Genomic DNA, 21,215 nt, shown 5'->3' on the forward strand with positions numbered 1-21,215 from the left:
ATAAACAGCCCCTTATTAGCTCCTCCAGCTGCCCAGGACCTAGACTGACCTGCTCATTCCGGCCTCCCGCTGTGCCTTCCCTTCTACCCACTTTGCTGCTGGGCCCTTGTGCCGTGTCCCCCAGCTTCCGTGAAACCCTGCTCCTCCAGGTGGGTGCTCCCACCGCACTGGGGCCTAGCGCCCTGCCTCCACCACCTGAGGCCAGGCCTGCCCCTCTCTATAGAATGAGGGGGTGGAGCGGATGATCTGGAAGTTCCTTCTGACCCATGTTCTCCTCTGCTCTACGGCATGCACCCCTTAGCCCGATGGCTTGTGCTTAGTCACACTGGATTTTTAAGAGTCCAATGAGCTAGCAAAGTGCTTTAGCTAGGGGAACCTGGGTGGCTCAGCCGGTTGGGCGTCCGACTTCGGCTCAGGTCATGATCTCGCGGTTCGTGGGTTCGAGCCCCACATCAGGCTCTGTGCTGACAGCTCAGCGCTTGGAGTCCGCTTCCGATTCTGTGTCTCCCCCGCTCTCTGCCCCTCCCCCGCTCGCACTCTCTCAAAAATAAACAAACGTTTAAATAATTTTTTTTAAATAAATAAATAAATGAAAGTCCAATGAGCCATCAAAGTGCTTTCGCTAGGGGCGCCTGGGTGGCTCAGTCAGCTGAGCATCCAACTTCCGCCCAGGTCATGATCTCGCAGTTCATGAGTTTGAGCCCTGCATCAGGCTCTGTGCTATCAGCACGGAGCCCACTTCGGATCTTCTGTCCATCTCTCTCTCTCTGCCCCTTCCCCATTTGTGCTGTCTCTCTCAAAAAATAAATAAATCTTTAAAAAAAAAAAAAAAGTGCTGTAGCTAAACATGGTGTCCTGGCTGTAACTCTCTCCTCTGAACTCCCACTTTATTCCCACTGATACTTTTTTCTGTCACCGTTTCCTCTGTTAGGATTATTCACACATGTGAATCTCCCCTTCCAGGCTGCAAACTCCATAGTTCCAGCTTTTGGTGAGGCTCTATTTTTTTGACTATCTCCCTCTTTCCCCACTGCACCTGACAGGTTGCCTGGGACACATAAATGCTTACCGTTGCAAATATTAACCGACGGGGGAGGGACCGGGTGGCCCTGAACGCTCTGGATGATGCCATACAAGGGTATTTACTGAGCAATGACTGCCCACCAGGCACATTACATCCCCATCTTGTTTCACCCGCTCTCACCACAGGCTTACCAGGTAGGTGTTATCCCCATATTACAGATGTAGAAACTGAGGCACAGAAAGGGTAAGCAACTTGCTCCAGATCCCGCCTCCAGAAAGGGCTGGAGCCAGGAACAAAGCACAGGGGTACCTGACACCAAGGCCTCCCACCTTTCCTCTGCTCCACCTGAGGGTGAGGGGATAACGATACAAGGTGGACAGTCAGGGACCCTGACCCAAATGGAGACACGTCTCAATTACTGAATGTAATTAATCGCTAGCAGAGCAGTGCCCTTAGGAAGAGGCCCGTCCAGACTCTTCCTGAATGAATCACTACGACATTAACACATTGCTGCTTTCTGTGAAGCTCGGCCAAAAGGCCTCAAAAGTAATTAGTTCACTTAAGTAGGCTAAACGTTCCCCCAGCAATCTGGTTTACACTGTAATTGGCTTAGGGTCTCAGAGAGGGCGAAAAAGGTAAAGTTTAGCCCAGCCCCTGTGGAAATGCTTCCCACACATTTTATGGATAAAATTCACCCCCTTCGGCCACTTGCTCCTGCCCCACACGGGGGCAGGGGTAGGAAGCAGGGCAGGTGACGCTCTGGCCAACCCGACAAGGAAGGAGGTTTGTTAATCAAGTCTGAGTTACTGAGGCTTTTGCTGGCTATTCTCATGCTGGCCCTGTCGTCCAGGAGGGACTCCCCAGGTTCTTGGCAGAGCTTGGAAGGCGGACTAAAGAGTTGGGACTTGATTCAAAGCAGAGAAGAGTCACTGAAGGTTTCCAAGCAAGGGCATCACCTAACTGAATGATCACATTGGTCAGAAACCAAGGGAAGGCTGGTGTAGATGAGACATGGCGCCAGCTGCTATATCCATGTCTTAGACCACCGCACAAGATCTTTCTTTCTTATTGGGCCTGGATTCCCTCTGTCTCCCCCTCAGACTGGGGCTCCCTGAGGGCAGGGCTGTGTCTCCCCCCTCGGACTGGGGCTCCCTGAGGGCAGGGCTGTGTCTCCCCCCTCAGACTGGGGCTCCCTGAGGGCAGGGCTGTGTCTCCCCCCTCAGACTGGGGCTCCCTGAGGGCAGGGCTGTGTCTCCCCCCTCAGACTGGGGCTCCCTGAGGGCAGGGCTGTGTCTCCCCCCTCAGACTGGGGCTCCTTGAGGGCAGGGCTGTGTCTCCCCCCTCACACTGGACTCCCTGAGGGTAGGGCTGTGTCTCTTCCCTCAGACTGGGGCTCTTTGAGGGCAGGGCTATGTGTCCCCCTCACTGGAGCTCCCTGAGGATAGGACTGTGTCTCTCCCTCAGACTGGGCTCCCTGAGGGCAGGGCTGTCTCCCCCTCAGACAGGCACACAGAGGGCAGGAACTTTTCCCTCCACCATGTTTCTTCTTGCCATAGCAGGGACAAAACTCCACGCTCTTCAAGCCTTGCTATCCTTCCCAGGAGCTCAGATGCTGCACTCCCAAACACATCAGGTGGGATGTCTCCAGAGTTAGACAAACAGACACATAATGAGGGCCAGGCGATGCTTCCAGGGTGGGCAAGGGGCCACCTACCTCCCGCCACTGCTTGTTCTCCATCCCTTGAGTATACATGACACATACTGTGGGGAAAGGAGAAAAAGAGCGTTAAGACCCCAGGCCAAGAGGAAGGTGGGGGCCCCAGATGGGGACAGCTCTGGAGGGGGAGGCATCTCAGGAGACTCTGACCTGGGTCGCACCGTTTACGCCTGGAGCCGGGGTGGGGGTGGTCAGCTTGGAGAAGGGGCCTAGAACATAAGCATGTCTGGGAGAGGCACCCTTTTGGAGGAGGTTAAGCCAGAACGTGATGGAGGGCACATGGAGGACTGAGTCGCAGAGACGGGAGAGGACATCTGCATCCTTTCAGACCCCAAGGCAGTCTCATGAGGCCTTGTACCATCACCAGCCCCACCTCACTGATGGGCACACTGCGGCTCAGAGGTGGCCAATGACCTGTCTGAGATCATACAGTTGACTGGCATTGCTCAGGGCTAGCTCCCTGGACTGCAAAATCAGCGCTCATCCCCACCCCTCCCCGCCCCAGACCACAGCCCGTTGGGGCTCTAAAATGTACCGGTCTCCCTGGGACCAAGAACTCCTGGCCTCAGACACCCCGATCCCTGCCAACCCCCTTGGTCGTGTTGAATCTTCACCAGTTCCTGCAGGCTGGGAAGGGTCAGACTCTCCAGTTCTCCTCCAGACAATATCAGTAAAACACTAAACAGCCTGGATGCACCCGGAATGGTGCCTGGCACATAGCACGCAGGAAGGGCTCCAGGGTCGGCCGCCGCAATCGGTCGGAATGTTGTTGCTGTTGTTGTTACTGTTATTATGGTCAGAGCAGGACTTACGTGGGTCGGACTTGGAAAACATGTCTTTGTCCAAAAGGTTCCTGAAAGAGCAGGGAGAGAAGAAGAGTTAGCACAGCCAGAGAGGAGACTCTCAGGGGATTCAGGCCGATGTGAGACGCAGAGGCTGCCTCAGGCCCGCTGCAGGCAAAACCCGAAGAGAAGACGGCTCCTTCAGGACGAGATCATTAGGTGCTCATTAAAACCGGCATAGGGCGGGCGGGCCCTGGAGGTCCCTCAGCTCAGCTTCCTAAGGAGCGGGGCTCCCCACCTCCCACCCCAACCAGCCACACACACTCTGGGTACCCTGGATCCCGCAGGACCTCACTCTTGAGCCAAACCTCACTCTGCCCAATGTCTTAGCCTGTTCCAGAAATTCTCCTGTCACCTACCTCAAATAAATAAATAAAGTAAAATCCAGCAAACAAAACTTAGCCACCTTGTGTCCCATTCTCTGAGGGCTCTAGTTACAGCCAGTTTATTCAACCCTCTCATCTATGCCGATAGATTAATGATACTTGGCGCCATGGGATACAGACTCATTTGAACAGGGTCCCCGGAAGCTAACACATGGCCCTGATAATCAGACTTGAAGGCACTACAGCAGGACGATGGACACATCTGGGGACCGAGAGGTCCTGAACGGGTGGCGAGCCCCTCCTGCCCCGCTTCCGTGCTATCACACGCTCTTGAACCCCAGTGATGGATGCTAAGTGTCCTGTAAATTCGCTCCCAATTCACACGGCTGCCCCGCGAGGTCAGTACCGGGTAGGCATCATCCCATCGGACAGATGCGGAAGCGGAAGCATAGAAGGATCAGGCAAGGGTATGTCCTGAACATCTGTGTCCCTCACTCTATAGTGACCTGCTGCTGTCGGGAAGCAACACAGCCCACTGGAAACTCAGTTTCTGGCTGGGACGTGACTCGGCTTCTCTGAGCCTCTGTTTCCTCACCTGTACAATGGAGACAATAGAACCAGTCCTGAAGATTGCTGATGCCTTACCCTATCTCCTCTGCCCTTCTAGCTCCTGTACACACCCACGGTTTCCTCCGGCATCTGCTTCTCTCCCAAGGGCCTTCTCTGGCAAGGAGCTGCAAATTACCAGGAAGTGTATGCTCCCCAGGTCAGCCCTCAACCAATGATGGGCAGGACTTGGGGGTAAATACCCAGTTCTTCATTGCTCTCCCCACCCTCCAATGCCAGGCAGATCCCAGGCGTGCTCCCAAGTCTCCAGTGGGACCGAGTCCCAGAAGCCCAGTGGGCGACCCCCTCATCAAAGACCTTGTTGACTCGTGTAAGGGCCCCCACCCCCACCCCTGGAAGACTTCTGTGAGCCCTCCTGCCTCTGCAAGCTACTGTTCCTTCCTACACTACCCTAAAGTAAGCCTGCCCGGGGCGCCTGGGTGGCTCAGTCGGTTGAACGTCCGACTTCAGCTCAGGTCATGATCTCGTGATTCCTGAGTTCAAGCCCCACATCGGGCTCGTTGCTGTCAGCACAGAGCCTGCCTCAGATCTTCTGTCCCCCTCTCGCCACCCCTCCCCCACTTGCGCCGTCTCGACGATAAATAAAACATTATAAAATAAATAAAGTAAACTCTGGCCTTGCCAGCCATCTTAGCCTTGTCCCACCTCCCTTCCAGATGTCCCCAGGGGTCTTCTCACCCTGTCCCTCCACTCCTTCCATGAACTCCTTTCTCAGGAAGGAGAAACAATAGACACCGGTCCGTGTGGCTTCCTGACCCCCAACTCCAACTGTCAGAATATGGAGCCCTCTGGGTCATCTGTTCCGTCTTCTCCTAGGAGGGGAGAATGAAACCCAAGGAGCGGCAGGGAATAGGCAGTGGTAGAGCCAGAAAGATCTAGAAGGCTTTACCCTGGGTCACTGTCACCAAAGCCATCAGGAGTGACAGTCTATCTGGGCAATTTGACCCCACAGTCAATGCCAAAGGTGGGAGGTGGGAGGTGGGAGCCAAAGACCGGCTGATGAATGGACAGATACAGTGGCAACCAGGTGCCAGCACATGGCACCCCTGCTGCTGGGGAGGCCCCAGATCACGCTCATGAATCCCCAAGACTCCCAAGGCGTCCCAGAGATGCCCTTGAGAGAGGGATCCACAGATCCCCACCCTCTGTTCCAGCCTTCATTCAGGGGCCTCTTCCCTAAAGGCCGCCACCCACACCCACACCCCCTCTGCTGGTCTCCACCACTCCTGCACCAGATCTGCTCGGGGACAGCTGTCACTTTGGACATCATCTGATAAACCTCCCAGCCCACCACAGTGAGCACCAGATGAAATGATGAAAGGCAGCCCTGAAGGGGGCAGGGGGAGTACAGGTAAGACATCACTTTTAAGTACATGCATCCACACCAACGTGGGCTGACCACCTCCTCCTGCAGTGTGCTAGGTTTGGGGGCAGAAGGGTCTATCTTGATTTCAGCAAAGGGCAAAATGCCTTCACACCAAAGATGAGACTCTACAGTGGGCAGAACATGAGGCGTGGTGAGGAGTAATAAGGAGGGTTGGAGGGGGCAGGACTTTATTAAAGAGAGTGCTGGAATTTATCTTTGAATTCCATAATGAAATTCTATAATTGAACAAAACCTTAGAATGTTCAAGCTAGAAGGGACCTGAGGTCACCTTTTCCAATTCCTTTATAAATCAGGAATATGAGACTCTGAGAAAGGACATCTCATTTCTCTAAGGTCTGGGTCTCCTCCAAGCTTGGGTCTGGAACTCAGGTTTTGTCACATCTAGGCTAGTGAGATGCTGGATTTCAGCGCGTGTGTGTGTGTGTGTGTGCGCATGCGTGTGTGACAGACAGACAGAGACGGAGAGACAGAGAGAGACAAAAAGATACAGAGAGATAGAGACAGAAAAGGAAGGACACAGAGACAGAGACAGAGGTGGCTCTGCCCATGTTCCCACCTAGACTGAGAAATAGAACCAGTCATGTAGCTTCAGTGGCTCCCTGCCCTGTAACCTCTGGACTCTCACAGAGCCCTGGGGCTTGGGTTAGCCTGACCCGGACACCCGAGGATGACAAAAACCTTGTCCAATTCCTATCTGTCCTTGATTTTGCCTTCCCTGAACAGGCACTGACCAACAACCATCTCCTCTCCCCTCCCCAGAGCTCTCTTGGGCCTGTAGTGTGCAGCCCCTGACTTGTAGGGCCCCATATACTCAGCACACCCTGGGCTGCAAAACGAGGGACACATCTATCTCCCACACTGGCTGGGTGCTCCTCCATGCTAGGGACCCCACCTCTGCTGCAGACCAGCCCAGCATGTGACTCAGAGCAGGGTACTGGCAAATTTGGATGAAGGAAGACCAAGAGGAATGGCCACATGGGTAAGGCTCTTGTCTCCCCACCCACATGGCATCTGCTCAGTCAGGACCGGCCCCTAGACTCTCTTTTAGCTGTACGGCCTAGTGGTTAAGTGCGTGGGCGGCAGGCAGACAAGCGGGGTTCACATTCCAGCTCTGGACAAGTTTCTTGCCTTCCTTGTGTCTCAATGTCCCCACTTATAAAGGAGGGCTAAACTGGTTCCTCCCTCAGGACTGCTCTGGAGCACCTGGGCCTAGTGAGGCTGCTCAGAGGGTCAGTCATCATTGGCTCAGGGCTGAACAGAGCGGCCACTCTCCTGGCGGGTGTTCAGGTTCGTTTGGTGAAAAAGAGAGACACAGGATGGGCGACACGAGCCACCTCCGCCCTCACCTGACCAAGGAAGCCCACCCCCAACACATATACTCCCAGCACCCCATTGTATGCGTTGAATCTCCTACTGGCTAACAGCAGCCCCACTCACCCCAGCCTCAGGCCCCTTCTTGGCCTCCCCACCTTCCCTCCCACTCAGCTTAAGGCCCCTCTGCCCCTTTGCCTAAGTCCCTGCACCCTACACCCCTCTCTGATCCCTTACATCATCCACAATTGCCCCTATCTGTACCTGACCCCAAGGGCCTGTCCTAACAGAAGCCTCAGGGCCCGCTGAGCCCACTCTCATGGCCTTGAAATGGTGGCTTCCCCACACGAGCCATGAGCCTCTCACTTCCTGGGACTCACCCCTGCCCCCTCTTGTAAAAAGGCAGATTCTTGGGCCCTAGGCCCAGAGCCCGGTTTCTGCTGGTCTGGATGGGCTCCTGGAAGTCATGTTTCAACTATCTTCCCCACCACACACACCCACACCCACACACCATGCTTCTGATGGCAGCACTCCGAACACTGCATGTTGGGACACTGGGGTCTTTAGGGCCTCAGCTTCCCCCACCGCAACCATGTACACAGACACAGCGCTTGAAAGCTGTCACGTGACCCTCACCCCAAGACACCGAGGACTCGCAGGCTGAGGGACAGTGACTGACTTGCCCACAGACACAGCCGGTGAGAAGCAGGGTGGAAGGAGACCAGGTCTGGCCTGAAGCAGGGCCCCGACCACAGGGCTCGGCCACACCAGACCATAAGTGCTTTTTCTCCACCTTCCGTCTTGGGAGAGCTCAAAGAGAAATTCTTTCCAACAGGCAAAAGGTGTTTTTTCCCCAAAACAGCATAAAACCCTTCAGCTGCCCGCACAGCAGCCTGGAGCTTAGCTTCTTTTGTTCCTGAAATCAAGGCTGGGGAAGGAGCCCAGGGCCCCTTTCCTCCCTCCTCTCCCCCAAGGAATCGTTTTTGATTCGGTGGCAGCCAGAAAAAACAACTATGCACTGAGTGGTGAGGTCAGAAGTCTCCAAAGCCCCAGCAAAGGGAGAGAGCACTGAAAGGGCAGAAATAGGACCTCTTACCTGGTGCCAAAGACGGGAGCCTGAGGGTACCACCCTCCCATCTGTGAGACTTCAAACAGTAGGGAGTATAGGCTGGGACTCTCCAGTCAGAGAGAGGGGGAGATATAGCCCTGTCCTCAGGGATACCCAGTCTGAGGGGGGGAGACATAGTCCTGCCTTCGGGGAGCTCCAATCTGGGGGGGGGAGACACAGCCCTGCCTTTGGGGAACCCCAGTCTGAGGGGGGAGACATAGTCCTGCCCTCAGAGCGCCCCAGGCTAAGGAGGGGAAATACAACCCTGCCCTCAGGAGGTCCCAGTCTGAGGGGAGGGAGACACAGCCTTGTTCTCAGGAACCCCAGTCTGATGGGGAGACATAGCCTTGCCTTAGGGAGTCCAAGTCTGAGGGGAGACACAGCCCTGCCCTCAGGGAGCCCCAGTCTGAGGCCAAGATACATTTGCTCTTGAGCTGAGTTGCTGGGTAAACTGACCATCACACATCCCTGGTTGTCTCTAAGCGAAGCCCAAAAATGCTGTATAGATGCTCTGAGCAATGACTCCAGCTACGGCATAGTGGGAAACACATTAAGAGCACTCACCCTCAGCTTTTCCTGGACCAGGAGTCCCCACGGACCCCCTGAAACTGGAAGGAAAACGTGGCATATTGGTACATTTGGATGCATTCTTTTTGGAGAGCTGTCATCAGATTCCCAAAGAGGTTCCTGAGGCTAAAAGAGTTACAAAAACTTGGTTCATCTTTTCCCCAGCAACTCTCCCTAAGCATCCTTCCAACGTCTGGCAAGAGGTGGGGAGCACAGAGAGCAGATGTGGAGCTTCACTGCTCAGTCCAAAACTCAGTTCTGCCCTTTACTAGGTGGATGACCTCACTTAACCTCCCTGTGCCTCAGTATCCCCATCTGTAAAGTGGGGATAATAAGAGTCCCTCTCTCCTTGGGATTTTCTGAGAATTAACAGAGCTCACAGATGCAAAACAGTTAGAAGAGTGTCTAACGTTGTAGTAAGCTGCAATTCGGTGCCTGGAATTCAATGGGTGCTCGCTAAAGGCCTGTGGAGAATGAAGTAGGATCTCTAGGGACGCCTCATGCTCTGCCCCCCTAAACGGGCTGCAGCAGGACTTTGAGCCCCCGCATGCTCACCACTGCCCAATACGGCTGCACGGCCTTCCTTACGGAGAGCAGACTGGGGACACGTGAGCCACCATCGGGGAGAAACAGGAATCTCGAGAAGATCCACAGAGATCCCTGGCCCCGAAGAGCCTCCCAGCAACACCCCACTTCTCTGCGGAGCAATTCAACCCCAAACATCTGGCCCACACCCCAGGCAGGCGAAGAGGGTGGGAGCTGGCAGACATTAATCACAGACACAGTCTGCTCCGAGTGCTTAACCTGTGACACCCTATTCACCCTACGTATCAAATGCCAGGAAGTAGACGTGGCCTCCTTCTAGAGGCCAGGGTGCTGGGGCTGAGAGAGGTGCCCAGTGTCACCCAACTTGCCAGGGAACACGCTGAGCTTGAAGCCTGACGCCCAAACCCAGCTACAGGTGCCACGGGGAGTGTCTGCATTTCCAAACCCAGGGCCACCCCAAACCCCATCCTGGCCAGCAGTGCCCCCTCCCCTTCTCACTCTCCCCTGTGTCCTGCCCTGGCTCTCAGCAGGGCTGCTTCCAAAGGAATGGCTGGAGAGAACTGGAGGGCTTTCTGTCTCCTCCTGCCCTGCTCTCCGTCCACACACGCAGAAGGAATCCAAGAAAAGAAGAGGAGGGAGCTGGGGAAGAAAGGGACGTTGGCACCCAGCCCTTGGCACTTGCCCATCTCCCCCTTTGAGATCCCACTCCTCACCCGCGTGCAGTTTCCCTGCCAAGCCACCTCACCAAGGTCTAAAAAGCAATTTGCACATGGCTTAAAGAGCTCTCCTTCCTGGGGCTATTTGCATTATTATTATGACTATTATTAATTACTGCAATAATTGTCCCTCCCATGCTGTGTGGCCAAAGGAAGAGAGCCTGAGTTCTGGCCTCAGAGGCATCCACGCTGGAATCTCCACACGGCCACGTGGTAATTCTGTGACTCTGGACAAGCTACTGACCCTCAGTTTCCTCATCTGTGTATGGGGTCACATACCTGCCTTCTGCAGTTGTGAAACCAATAGCTTAAAATAGGAAGGCAGGAAGCACGTTGACTCCTCGCTCCCTTATGCCCCCTCCGGTCCTATTCATCGTCTTAAAGGTTTCTACTTCAAAAACACACTCCAAACCCCACACCACCATCAGCATTGTCTCTCGCTCACTCGCTCGGATGTGGCAGTAGCTTCCTGCCTAGCAGTGTGCTTCAGTCCCTGCCCCCGTCGTCACAGCAACCAGAGAAGTTTTTTTAGAAAATGTATCAGATCACATTACTCCCGGTTAACCACCCGACCCCCCCCCAGGTGCTGTTAAAATACCCAACCCCTTCGAGCTGGTCACAAGGCCATGACCCACATCCCCCATTTCCCCTCTAAGCTCGGCTTTCTTCCCTCCCCATCTCCCACACCGCTCCAGCTACACTGGCCTCTCTGCAGTTTTGAGAGCATACCAAGGTCTCTTCTGCCATCGGGTCTTTGCACTTGCCGTTCTCCCCCTCTGAATCACCTTCCCTACGGTCCCTCCCCCAGTTGGCTTCCTCATCCTTTGGCTCTCAGTTCGATGTTACCCGATGCATCTGCATCGGGCTCTGTGCTGACAGCACAGAGCTTGCTTGGGATTCTTTCTCTCCCCCCTCTCTCTGCCCCTCCCCCGGCCTCTGTCTCTCTCTCTCTCTCTCTCTCTTTCAAAATAAAATAAATAAAAACTATTCAGACTCAATAGCAAATGAGGATCAGTACCAATTGTTGAACAAATGAATGTTTCAGTAGTGTTCAGTTATTGGTACCTATTACCATTATTAATTTTATTTAGTACATCCCAGTTTACACGGAACTTCACAAATATAATCTCGTTTGTCTTTATAACAATCTTATAGAACGTGGACAGGACCAATATTTCTCCCCATTTAACAGATGGAAAGACTGAGGCTAGAGATCTTAACTGAGCCGGCTGAGATTGTGGAGAGGGTAAGCCAGGAACCGCATTGACTTTCAGTGTCCTGCCCAGGATTCTTCAAGATCCAAAGGCATAAAGCTCTCCTATTGGGACCTGCAGGCACTATGCTGGGCCACCAGAAGTGAGCAGTATTAGAGGACAGAGCCATCTTGCAATGTTTTGCCCAGGAATGTTTGCCAACTTATCACACTAAGTTTTCAGAGTTTTGGTTTTTTTTGTTTTTTTTGTTTTTTTCTTGCCCAGGAAACTGTCAAGAACAGAGATAGTCAGGGGTCTGGCCAAGCTGTGCTTGGAGAATCAGTCCCCAGTCACCTAACACAGGCTGTCCACTGACTGCAGGAAAATCTAAGGAGCTAGTCCTCAGAGATACCAAACTCCAAGTACCCCCAGGGAACTCAGGTAACATATGGATCACTTGGAAAGCCTCCTGTGGCAGAGGTCATGGCTGTCCACCCAGCAAGCATTCCTCACTCTCTTCCTGCTAACAGAATCCACAATGGTTGAGGTATCTGATAGAAACACCCGAAATCCTAGAAGGTAGATTCTTATCCCTTGTTGCTATCAACTGAATTGTGTACCTCCTAAAATGTATATATTGAAACACTAATCCTCAATGTGATGATATTTGGAGATTGGCCTTCGGATGGTAATTAGGGTTATGGGGGTGGGGCCCTCGTGATGGGATTAGTGTCCTTATGAGAAAAGATACCAGAGAGCTTGCTCTCTCCTTCTCTGCCACGTGAGAACACAGTGAGAAGGTGGCCATCTGAAGTCAGGAACAGAGTCCTCCCCAGAACCCAACTATGCTGATCTCAGACTAACATCCTCAATGGTGGGAAATAAATTTCTGTTGTTTAAACCACCCAGTCTATAGTATTTGGTTATGGCAGCCCATGCTAACTAATATGCTAGTCCTCTAGAGGAGGACGTGAGACCTAGCTTTAGCCACTGAAATAGAAGGGGAAGTCTGGTGAGATTTGGGGAAGGATTGTGCTTTTCAGATAAAAGAACTTGTGAAACAGAGGCCTTTGGCCCATGCCTTGCTTCCTATCTTTGGATGTGGTTGTGATGCCTGGAACAGGTGCAGCCATTTTGTAACAAGGAGGTCCACCATTTGGATGGCAGCAGAGTAGAAAGATAGCTGGGTTCTTGGTAGCAAAGTGAGCTGACAAACCTGCACTGAGATAACTTACCTCCAGACTCACTGTGATCTGACAAAAAATATATATATTTGGGGTTTGAGCCACTACCAGATTTTCTGTTATCTATAGCTGAAACATTCCTAGCTGAACCTGACTCCTCTGTGCCCCAAAGGCCTTTCCCATCCCTGGAGAGAGAGCACGTACTCCTTGGTGATATCTACTGTGGTTGGCACCCAGGCCCCTACGATGATCCTCATGGAGACCCCAATCCCCAACCTCAAGAAGCCCTCAAGGCTCTGAAGTCTGAGGAAACTGGATTTGGATCCCATTCTCCAAAATGTGCTAACTGAAACCTTTTGGGCAGGTCCCTTAACCTCTCTGAGCTCTGATTTCCTAATCGGCAAAAAGGGAAACTACTTCTACGTACCTTACACGATTGTTGCAAGGTTAAAAAGATACAGTAATTGTGGATGGCAGAAATCGAAGATGGTCCCCAAGAGTCCTGCCCCCTGGTGAACAAGCCTGAATAATCCCCTCCCCTTGAGTGTGGGTGGGACCTGGAAATATGACGATACTCATGCCGGTGATCACTGCTACTTTACGTAAGACTCTGTCATGGCCGACTGGGGAAGAGACCTTCCTGCTGACTCCCAAGAAGGGACCCGCCATGTTGTGACAGGTCCACACCGCTAGGACCTGAGGGCGGCCTCCAGGAGCTGAGAACCCTCCTGATCCATCAGCCAGCAAGAAAACAAGACTTTAATCCCACAGCTTCGAGGAACTGGATTCTGCCAACCATCTAAATGAGCTTGGCTTAGGCCCCGAGCCTCAGATGAGATCATAGCCCCTGCAGACACCTTGATTTCAGCGTGGCGAGACCCTGGGCAGAGGGGCCAGGTGCGCTATATGCCTAAGCTTCTGACCTACAGAAACTGCCAGAAAATAAACGCCTGTTGTCGTAAGCCGCTGGGCGCGCGGTAATTCGTCATGCAGCCACCGAAAATTAACATCATGATCTTAGTTTGAACCAAATGGCTGCTTGAGTCGATCGAAAACAGCTGAATACAGACCACTGCATACGGTTCAGCCTAATACAGATGTGAAGTGCCTAGCACGTAGTAAGCACTCAGTAATTCCCACTCATTCCCCTGGCTCCACTACCAAGCGCCTGGGAGTAATCTTTTTCCTAACACTGGCCTTGACAGCTGCCACGTTGCTCCCAGGCTCCTCCTTCCCCAGAGCTGCCCTCCCAGCGCCTGTCAGAAGAAAGCATTCAGAGCCCATTCACACCCCTTCTGAGAGAGGTCCGGGGCACAGCTCCTGAGCTAGGCTGCCTCTCAGGGCTCGGCAGCAAAACGCCAACTTGAACAGACAGCAGAAAACATCTTTGGGGCAGAGACAGCAACTGCCCTCCAACCCCGCCCGCTGGCAGGGGCCCGGCCGCTGCTTGAGAGATTCCAGCCCGGCCAAGCAAACTGTCTGCCTTCTGGACTCTCCCCTCCTTGTCTTCCCTATGGGCGCCAAGAGCCCCACCGTGTGAAACTGTGCATTCCTTCTTCCCGCAGGACCCTGTGGAAGTGCAAAGGTTTCCTGTTACATAAAAAATGCAAATCGCTCTTTCTAACACACTGGTCCGGATCCCTGCACAGAGAGACCTGAAAAATAGTGAGGATCCTGGGGAATGGGACACGAGATAGCTGAGTTTGGGACGGGTCTGCAGGGAGGCTAATCGTCAGGAAAGGTCTGCAACAGACCATCAGAGGAAGGAGAAGCTTGCGGCTCACGTTTTCTACGACGTCTTCCGGTATCTGGTCCCACAAACCATCTACTCTACTTATCCCCAAAACAACCCTTCAGAGTCTCTAAATGTACACAGTATGTCAAACCTATCTCAGTAAAGCTGAGGCAGGGAGGGGTGAATAAAAATCTCTCCATGGAAGGGCGCCTGGGTGGCGCAGTCGGTTAAGCGTCCGACTTCAGCCAGGTCACGATCTCGCGGTCCGGGAGTTCGAGCCCCGCGTCGGGCTCTGGGCTGATGGCTCGGAGCCTGGAGCCTGTTTCCGATTCTGTGTCTCCCTCTCTCTCTGCCCCTCCCCCGTTCATGCTCTGTCTCTCTCTGTCCCAAAAATAAATAAACGTTGAAAAAAAAAAATTTAAAAAAAAAAAATTAAAAAAAAAAAATCTCTCCATGGATCAGATCTCCAGGACCCACACAAACCCTGGGATCCAACTAGAAAGGCAAATGTTTATTTACTCTCATGTGTCAAATACTAGGCAAATCAATTACTATTCATGGACTGATCCACCTCACCCTCAAAACTGTGATAACAATCGGTGCACACCTTTTACAGATGAGAAAACAGAGGCACAGGTTAAGTAGTTTATGCAACGTCACAAGGATAGAACTGGGATTTGAACCCAGGCAGACAGATCCCACAGTTCATGTTCCTAACCATTGAGCCAAATGACCAGAAGCTTTACGATATTTGAACCTGAGTTTACTAAAGTCAGTGAAAACAAGCGTTTACGCGTAGACCATAGATCAGCCCAAGGGATACGCTACCCAAAGCGGAGAGACCCAAATACGTCCATCCCACAGTGTCATGTGCCTTCAGTGGAGGCTTGGCTAGGCCTCCACGGCGGTCCTGTGCAGGGGGTCAGATGTGCCCCTGGACCGGGCAGCTCTGCTCAGCTGGCAGTGCCCTAGGAGAGGCGTGGCAGGGCATCAGGTCTTTCCCAGGCAAGAGCAGAGAGCTCCTGGGGCTGCAGGGTTGGCTGGGACCTTCCTCAGGAGCAGGGCGGAGCTGGAAGGGAACTGGATCCCAGGGATGCTAGTTTCCAGTTCCCTGAAATACCAGGCCCCTCAACCTGAGCTGCCCATTCTAAAAGCCCCCTGAAGTTCTCACCCCACCAACCCCTCTGCCTGCCTTCCTGTCCCTGCCCACCAGAAGGGGTCACCTAGATGCTCAGCGCAGGCCATCCCTTAACCTCCTCTCCTGGGACCCAGTCAGTGCCGACCACGGGATACTGGGGAGGAAGACTTATGAATATGCTGGAGAAAGCCATTCTGTGCAGCTCTCCCTCCTCCCTCTGCTCCTCTTCTCCCACCTCCCCTTTTCCCTTCTCTCTCTCCTTCTTCTAGAACCTAGATATTTGGACCTGCTGGAGGGAAAGATGGATTTACAATTCCAAGCCCACCCAGACTGGTTTTTGGCCTCCCCTCTGTTCCAGGTGACTCCTGCCTCCTCATCCTTCCTACCGACACCAGGCCCCACCCTCTGGGTGGCTTTCAGACCAGGAGCAGGCCCTGAGTCGGGCTGATGGATCACATCCCTTGAGATGCCAGGGCCGATCCCAAATCACATCCCCCAGGAACTCAGGGGGATCCCCGGGTGTTTCTTAGGCAAAAACCTTGAGTCCTTTGGACCCCTCCGCTTTCCGAGAGCAAACACGAGGGGCCAAGTGCTGCTGCCTTACAGTAATCATCGTACCTACTTATTGAGCACCGACTATGTGCCAAGCAAGTGCAAAGTAGGTGCTGGGTGCCTCCCCATCCTCTACTCCCGTAATTCTTCCAACCGCGTTTGTTTCGTATGTGCAACATGCATGCCAACCACTCCTCTAAGCAGAGGCGCTACCTCAGCAAATAAGATTTCTCCAATACAGGTTTCGTTGTTTGTACTTGACCAACGGGGGTGATGGAGGCGAAAAGCATGCCCCAAAGGGTGGAGCTGAGTCGGTTTCAAGGTGTCTGACTCCAAAGCCACAGTGCCACGTGCCCTCTGCCTCCTCTCCTCTCCACTGGAGTAGAGGGTTCATAGGTCTGAGCCAGGGTGGGGATCCCCGTCCTCAAATGCTTAGACAGTTGCTTTGGGGGAGGAGGGGTGGAGCCTACACGCCTGAGATGGCTTCAGAGGTGGAGTGCTCGGTATGTGAGTGACCCCTGGGCCAGGCTGAGTACGCAGGACCCAGGGGACACAGAAGACTCTGTGATTCGGACTGGGTGTCTCATGGGTGAGAAGGAGGGCTGCAAGTGGGGGGCATGAGAACAGGCTTTTCAGGATGGGGGGACATGAACTGGCAGAGATGAAAGAGGGGTGAATTCAGGATGGGGAACAGGCTGCTCAGAGCCTGGTGGTGACAAGGATCTGGAGACAGCTCTGACACAAGCCTGACAAGCTGGGAGGGAGCGTCAGGCGCAGGGATGTGTGCTCCACAGGGAAGGAAAGGCAGGCTGTGGCAACTATTGATGGCTGAGGAGGTGAGACTGGAGCTAATGGGCCATCAGGAATCTCCCAGCAGAGCGATGGCAAGATGCAAATGGCGTCAGGAGAGAATTCTGACAGCGATGTGCGGGACCACGGGGGAGACATGTGGGTGTTATCACAGGAGACCCAGGAAGGGCCTGGCATGGGGGGGGGGGGCTATGCTCCACCTCACAGGCCCTCCCTCCTACACACCCTCAAATCCCAGTCCCTCCCCTTCCCGCACCTCAGCCCAGCTCTCTGTCTGGCTACACGGCCCCCAGGGCCACAACTGTGGAAATGAGAGTTGAGAGACCACGAGGGTGAGTGAAGGGTCTGACCAGAGAGGGGCCTGGATGAAAACGGAGTGGGTGATTTGGAACAAGGGCACAGCCAGGACCGCGGAAATGCTATTGGGTAGCATCATCTAGGGTAGGAGGAACAGCAAATCCAGGGGAATGTCAAGGTGGGCTATGCCCGGGGCCACAGTACCCCTCACAGCCCAGCCAGGCAGTGACCCTAGGCCAGCCACAGGATGATGACTGCATTAGAGAAGAATCCCCCTTCTCCACTGGTGCCTCATACTGCCTGGGGCAGCCTCTTCCTCGGGAGAAACTGGGAGAGACCCAGCTCTCGGATGGAGAAGTTACCCCCAAAGTCTGTGTGACATGACTGGGGATTTGGGGGTGGTAGCCCATAAAAACACACCTCCCCTCCCCTGCTGGACTCTAAAATTCCACACTCGCTGTCCTAGTCCTTTGGTTTTTTTGTGTACCTAAGTTATTGTTTATTTTAATTGTGCCACTTTAAGTTGTTATCAGTTATCCATAGCTCAGTTATCCATTGATTGAATGAATCAATCTGATCCTTTTCCGCCGGTTCTGTTGTTGGAGATGAAGAAAAGCTTCAAACCCTGGGGTCTAGGGTAGTGGGTGGGTGGGGTGGAGAGGAGGATATTGGGGCAAAGGAGCAGAGAGAAGAGAGAAAAGAAGAACAGAGAAGGCGGAGGCTGGGTATTCCTGGGGAGGATGGGGCAAAATCACTCACTTCATCATTTGGGCAAGAGTTGATCGGCAATAACCTGTGCCAAGACCCCAGGATAGCCTTTCATTACCTCCCTCTCCTGCTTGGGGCGCCCGGACCCCTGTTCCTGTGTCTTCACATCTCTTCTCAGCAACAGCCTGGAGTGCAAACTTTCCGAGATAGGACCCCAAGCCTGGCTTCCCCCCATTCCGCGGTCATCACCCGTGGCTGGGCAGGGGCTCCTGCTGGACAGGCACGGGGGGCATCCTGGAGGCAAGGACACTCTGAAAGGGGGCGCGCGAGGGTAGAGGGTCCGCGCGGCAGGAGCCGCGGGGCTCCGGGTCCAGGGGCGGGGCAGGGGGACCCGGCCAGCGGGCGGCTCACCTGCAGGACACGGTGATCTCCACCTTGGTGGCCGGGATGCTGCCCGCCAAGGAGTCGAACTCGCTCAGCGACGCCATGTCCTCAGGCTGCTCCATCGCCTACCGCGCCCCCCACCCCAAATTAGTCAATCCCTGCGCGATTCACGCCTCCTCCAAAGCGACTGAAACCCTGGGCTCTCCCCCAACTCCGGAGCCGGCGCTGGGCGGCAAAGGGAGGAGAGAGGAGCGCGAAGAGGGGGCGTGGGAAGTGAGAGAGGGAAGGGGGGCGGAGGGAGCGGGGGCCGCGGGTAGAGGAGGGGGTGCAGGTGACGCGACGAGGAGGCTGGGGCGGGGGCAGCGGAGAGGGGCGAGGTGCCCAGGGAGCTGGGGTGCAGCGGAGAGAGGCGGAGGGGCGAGGGGAGAGGGCACCGGGAGGCACGCGCGGAGTCGTGGAGAGGGGTTTGGGGAGAGGAGCGTGCGGCTTCGGGTGGGGAACAGAAGGGGTGAGGCAGAGGGAGCGGGGCGTGGGGGGCCGGCTCGGGCGCGGGGGTGGCCGGACGCCGGGAGCGCCCGGGCTGCGCCGCCCCTCGCTGGGTCTCGGCGCGGGCGGCAGCGGGGCCGGGGACCCGGCTGCGCGCGCCACCTCCTCGGCTCCGGCTGGGGCTCCGGGGCGCCCGGGCTGCGGGAAAATCAAATCTGCCCGAAGCCGCCGCCTCCCGCCGGCCGGGGCGGGCTGCGTGCCGGGTCCGCGCGCGCCGGAGGGGGCGCCCGCAGGGGCCGGGGCGGGGCCGCGGGCGGGGTCTGCGCGCGGGTGTGAGTGTGTCCGTGCGAGCGTGAGTCTGTGTGTGTGCGTGTGTGCGCGCGTGGCGGGCGTGGGGACGCGGCTCCAGATGCTGGCAGCCTGGGGGGTGGGGGGTGAGCCAGAGACGGTCGGGGCAGTGTGCGTCTCCTTCTGCGCCCACCCCCTCCCCCCTCAGGGGTTTCCTACTGGAAGAGGGAGAGGGTTTTGTGAACCGCCGGGCGTCTGTTTGAGAAGGGTCTACGCCGGGCTGGGTGGGAGTGACGTGCGCAAAAGAGACATCCTCCCGCAAAAGGCTGGGGGAGCTCTCTGCTGAGGGTGCGCCCCACCGGGGGCCGGGCGTCAGTCTATAAACAGCATCACATCTCTTGCGGAGGTGTGTGGGGGCGACCCCGGTGCCCGGAGGGGCCTCCTGGGTTTCCTAAGGAGGGTCGTTAGGACCAGGCAGGGTCGGTGCTTGGGCGCTCCCCCATCCTCCTCTGGCCACACCGAGTCAGCCACCTAAGCCACACGCAGCGCCCTCCCCATCCCCGGCCCGTCGTGACCACGTAGCTGAGCCAGCCCCTGGGGTCTAGAAGCTTCCTCCACCAGACTGCGAGGGTGGCCGGGGCTCCCTGGGCTCCTATCCAGCCAGCGCTGAGTAGGCGCCTGCTGTGTGCAGGGTTCTGATCCCTGTCCTGGGAGAGTGGGGACAGTTGAGGCACCTCTCAGGCGGCACCCCTCCTGAACCAACCCCTTCATGTCTTCAGGGCTGGACGGGCCCCACCCTGCCTCAGCCTGGCCCTTCCAGACCAGGGGTCGCCAGGGCTGTGAGCTGTGGCATCTCCCTAGGGCTGCCCGCATAGATTGCTGCACTGAGACTCCGGAAAATCCCCCGCAGGCCCTCCTCAGCCTCTGTCCAAGCTTTGCAGAGATGGAGCCCACTTTTCTACGCCCACCACCGGATACCCTGCGGGCGGGGGCGGGGGGGGGGGGAAGGGCTGGGGGAGGCCAAGAAGGCTGGACGCAGAAAAGTCACGCCCTCTGGGGGCATGCCGTTGGGCCTTAACTGGCAAGTCCAGAGATTGTTTGAAGTCGATTCCCAGAACATCAGATACAGCCAAAGTCAAAGATGAGTATAAGAACACATTCCTTGGCCTAGGTTAAGTGTTTACCCACAGGTCAGGTCGGCTGGACTCCTTCTGCCACCTGGGACTGACACCAAGGGGCAGAGGCGCTGGGACTCCCATGGCGGTGGGGCACACGGGTCTGAGGGCCCCACTCCTGGATTGACCCTTAGCCCTACCTCCCCAGAGAATAATTCCAGCCTCCTTTCCTGAGGGATGCAATACTGGGCTTGAAATTTCTCTGCCCACCACCCTCCCATCCCCCCCATACCTCTCCCAGACAGTGCTGCAAACCTACTTGTGGACCGTTATCCATTCATTCCACCAGTATTTACTGAGTACCTACTGTGTGACTGGCACACTGCTGGGGCCATTTGGGAAACTTCTTGATAACCACCATTCTATTTTCAAAGAGCCTACCCTGGGCTAGACACCATGATTCTTTTTTTTTTTTTTTTTTTTTTGAAATATTATACCCATTCCATAAAACTCACCATTTTAAGTGTACAATTGTGGTTTTAGTATATCTCACAAGGACCATACATGATTTTAAATTCTCAAAATAATTATAGGTGTTGTGGCATTGCTGTCCACATGTAATAAATAAAGAAGTTAGTGGCCAGAGAGGCTAAGTAACTTGCCCATGAACACCCAGGGGGGAACTGGCAGAGTGAAAATTTGAACTCCGATTGTTGGGACCAAAGTTTGACTGCCTCTTAGGGAGGCCAGATGTAGGGCCAGATGATGGTCTCAAAAACCACCTATGAAATTAGGCCCTGTTTGGGAGGGCAACAAAGGGAGCCACTGCAGGTTGTTCAGCAGGTAAGTAGTAAGACTAAAGGTTCTACCATGTTACCTTGTAATGTGACAGCATCTGCGATAACAGTCCCAGGACCTCTTTCTAGAAACATTCTGGACCTGTTTCTTTCCATTCCCTCTTAGTCATTGCATTTCCACTGCTGGGTCTTTAGCAAAAAAGTTGTATTGGGTACCTGTTCTGTGCCAGGTGCTGTCCTAGGTTTACAGAATTCGCCCCCTGGGGCGCCTGGGTGGTTCAGTTTACTGAACATTCGACTCTCAGGTCTTGGCTCAGGTCATGATCTCACGGTTTGTGGGATCAAGCCCTGCATGGG

The 21,215-nt window shown here is 54.8% G+C and overlaps 1 protein-coding gene across 2 annotated transcripts in view; it reads right to left on the bottom strand.

Annotated features, from left to right (window-relative positions):
- The window catches only part of CPNE5 (copine 5), a 95,307-nt gene extending 76,605 nt beyond the window's left edge, over positions 1–18,702 (bottom strand). For both annotated transcript variants that reach the window (XM_030315383.1, XM_030315382.1), the window contains exons 1-3: positions 18,200–18,702; positions 3,554–3,594; positions 2,739–2,785 (exon numbers count right to left, since the gene is read on the bottom strand). In XM_030315383.1, the coding sequence (XP_030171243.1) occupies positions 2,739–2,785; positions 3,554–3,594; positions 18,200–18,294 (183 nt within the window). In that variant the 5' untranslated portion in view covers positions 18,295–18,702. The remainder of the gene's footprint in view (positions 1–2,738; positions 2,786–3,553; positions 3,595–18,199) is intronic.
- Between the last annotated feature and the right edge of the window lie 2,513 nt (positions 18,703–21,215).

Source organism: Lynx canadensis, chromosome B2, assembly GCF_007474595.2.
Source record: "Lynx canadensis isolate LIC74 chromosome B2, mLynCan4.pri.v2, whole genome shotgun sequence".
Classification (NCBI taxonomy): domain Eukaryota; kingdom Metazoa; phylum Chordata; class Mammalia; order Carnivora; family Felidae; genus Lynx; species Lynx canadensis.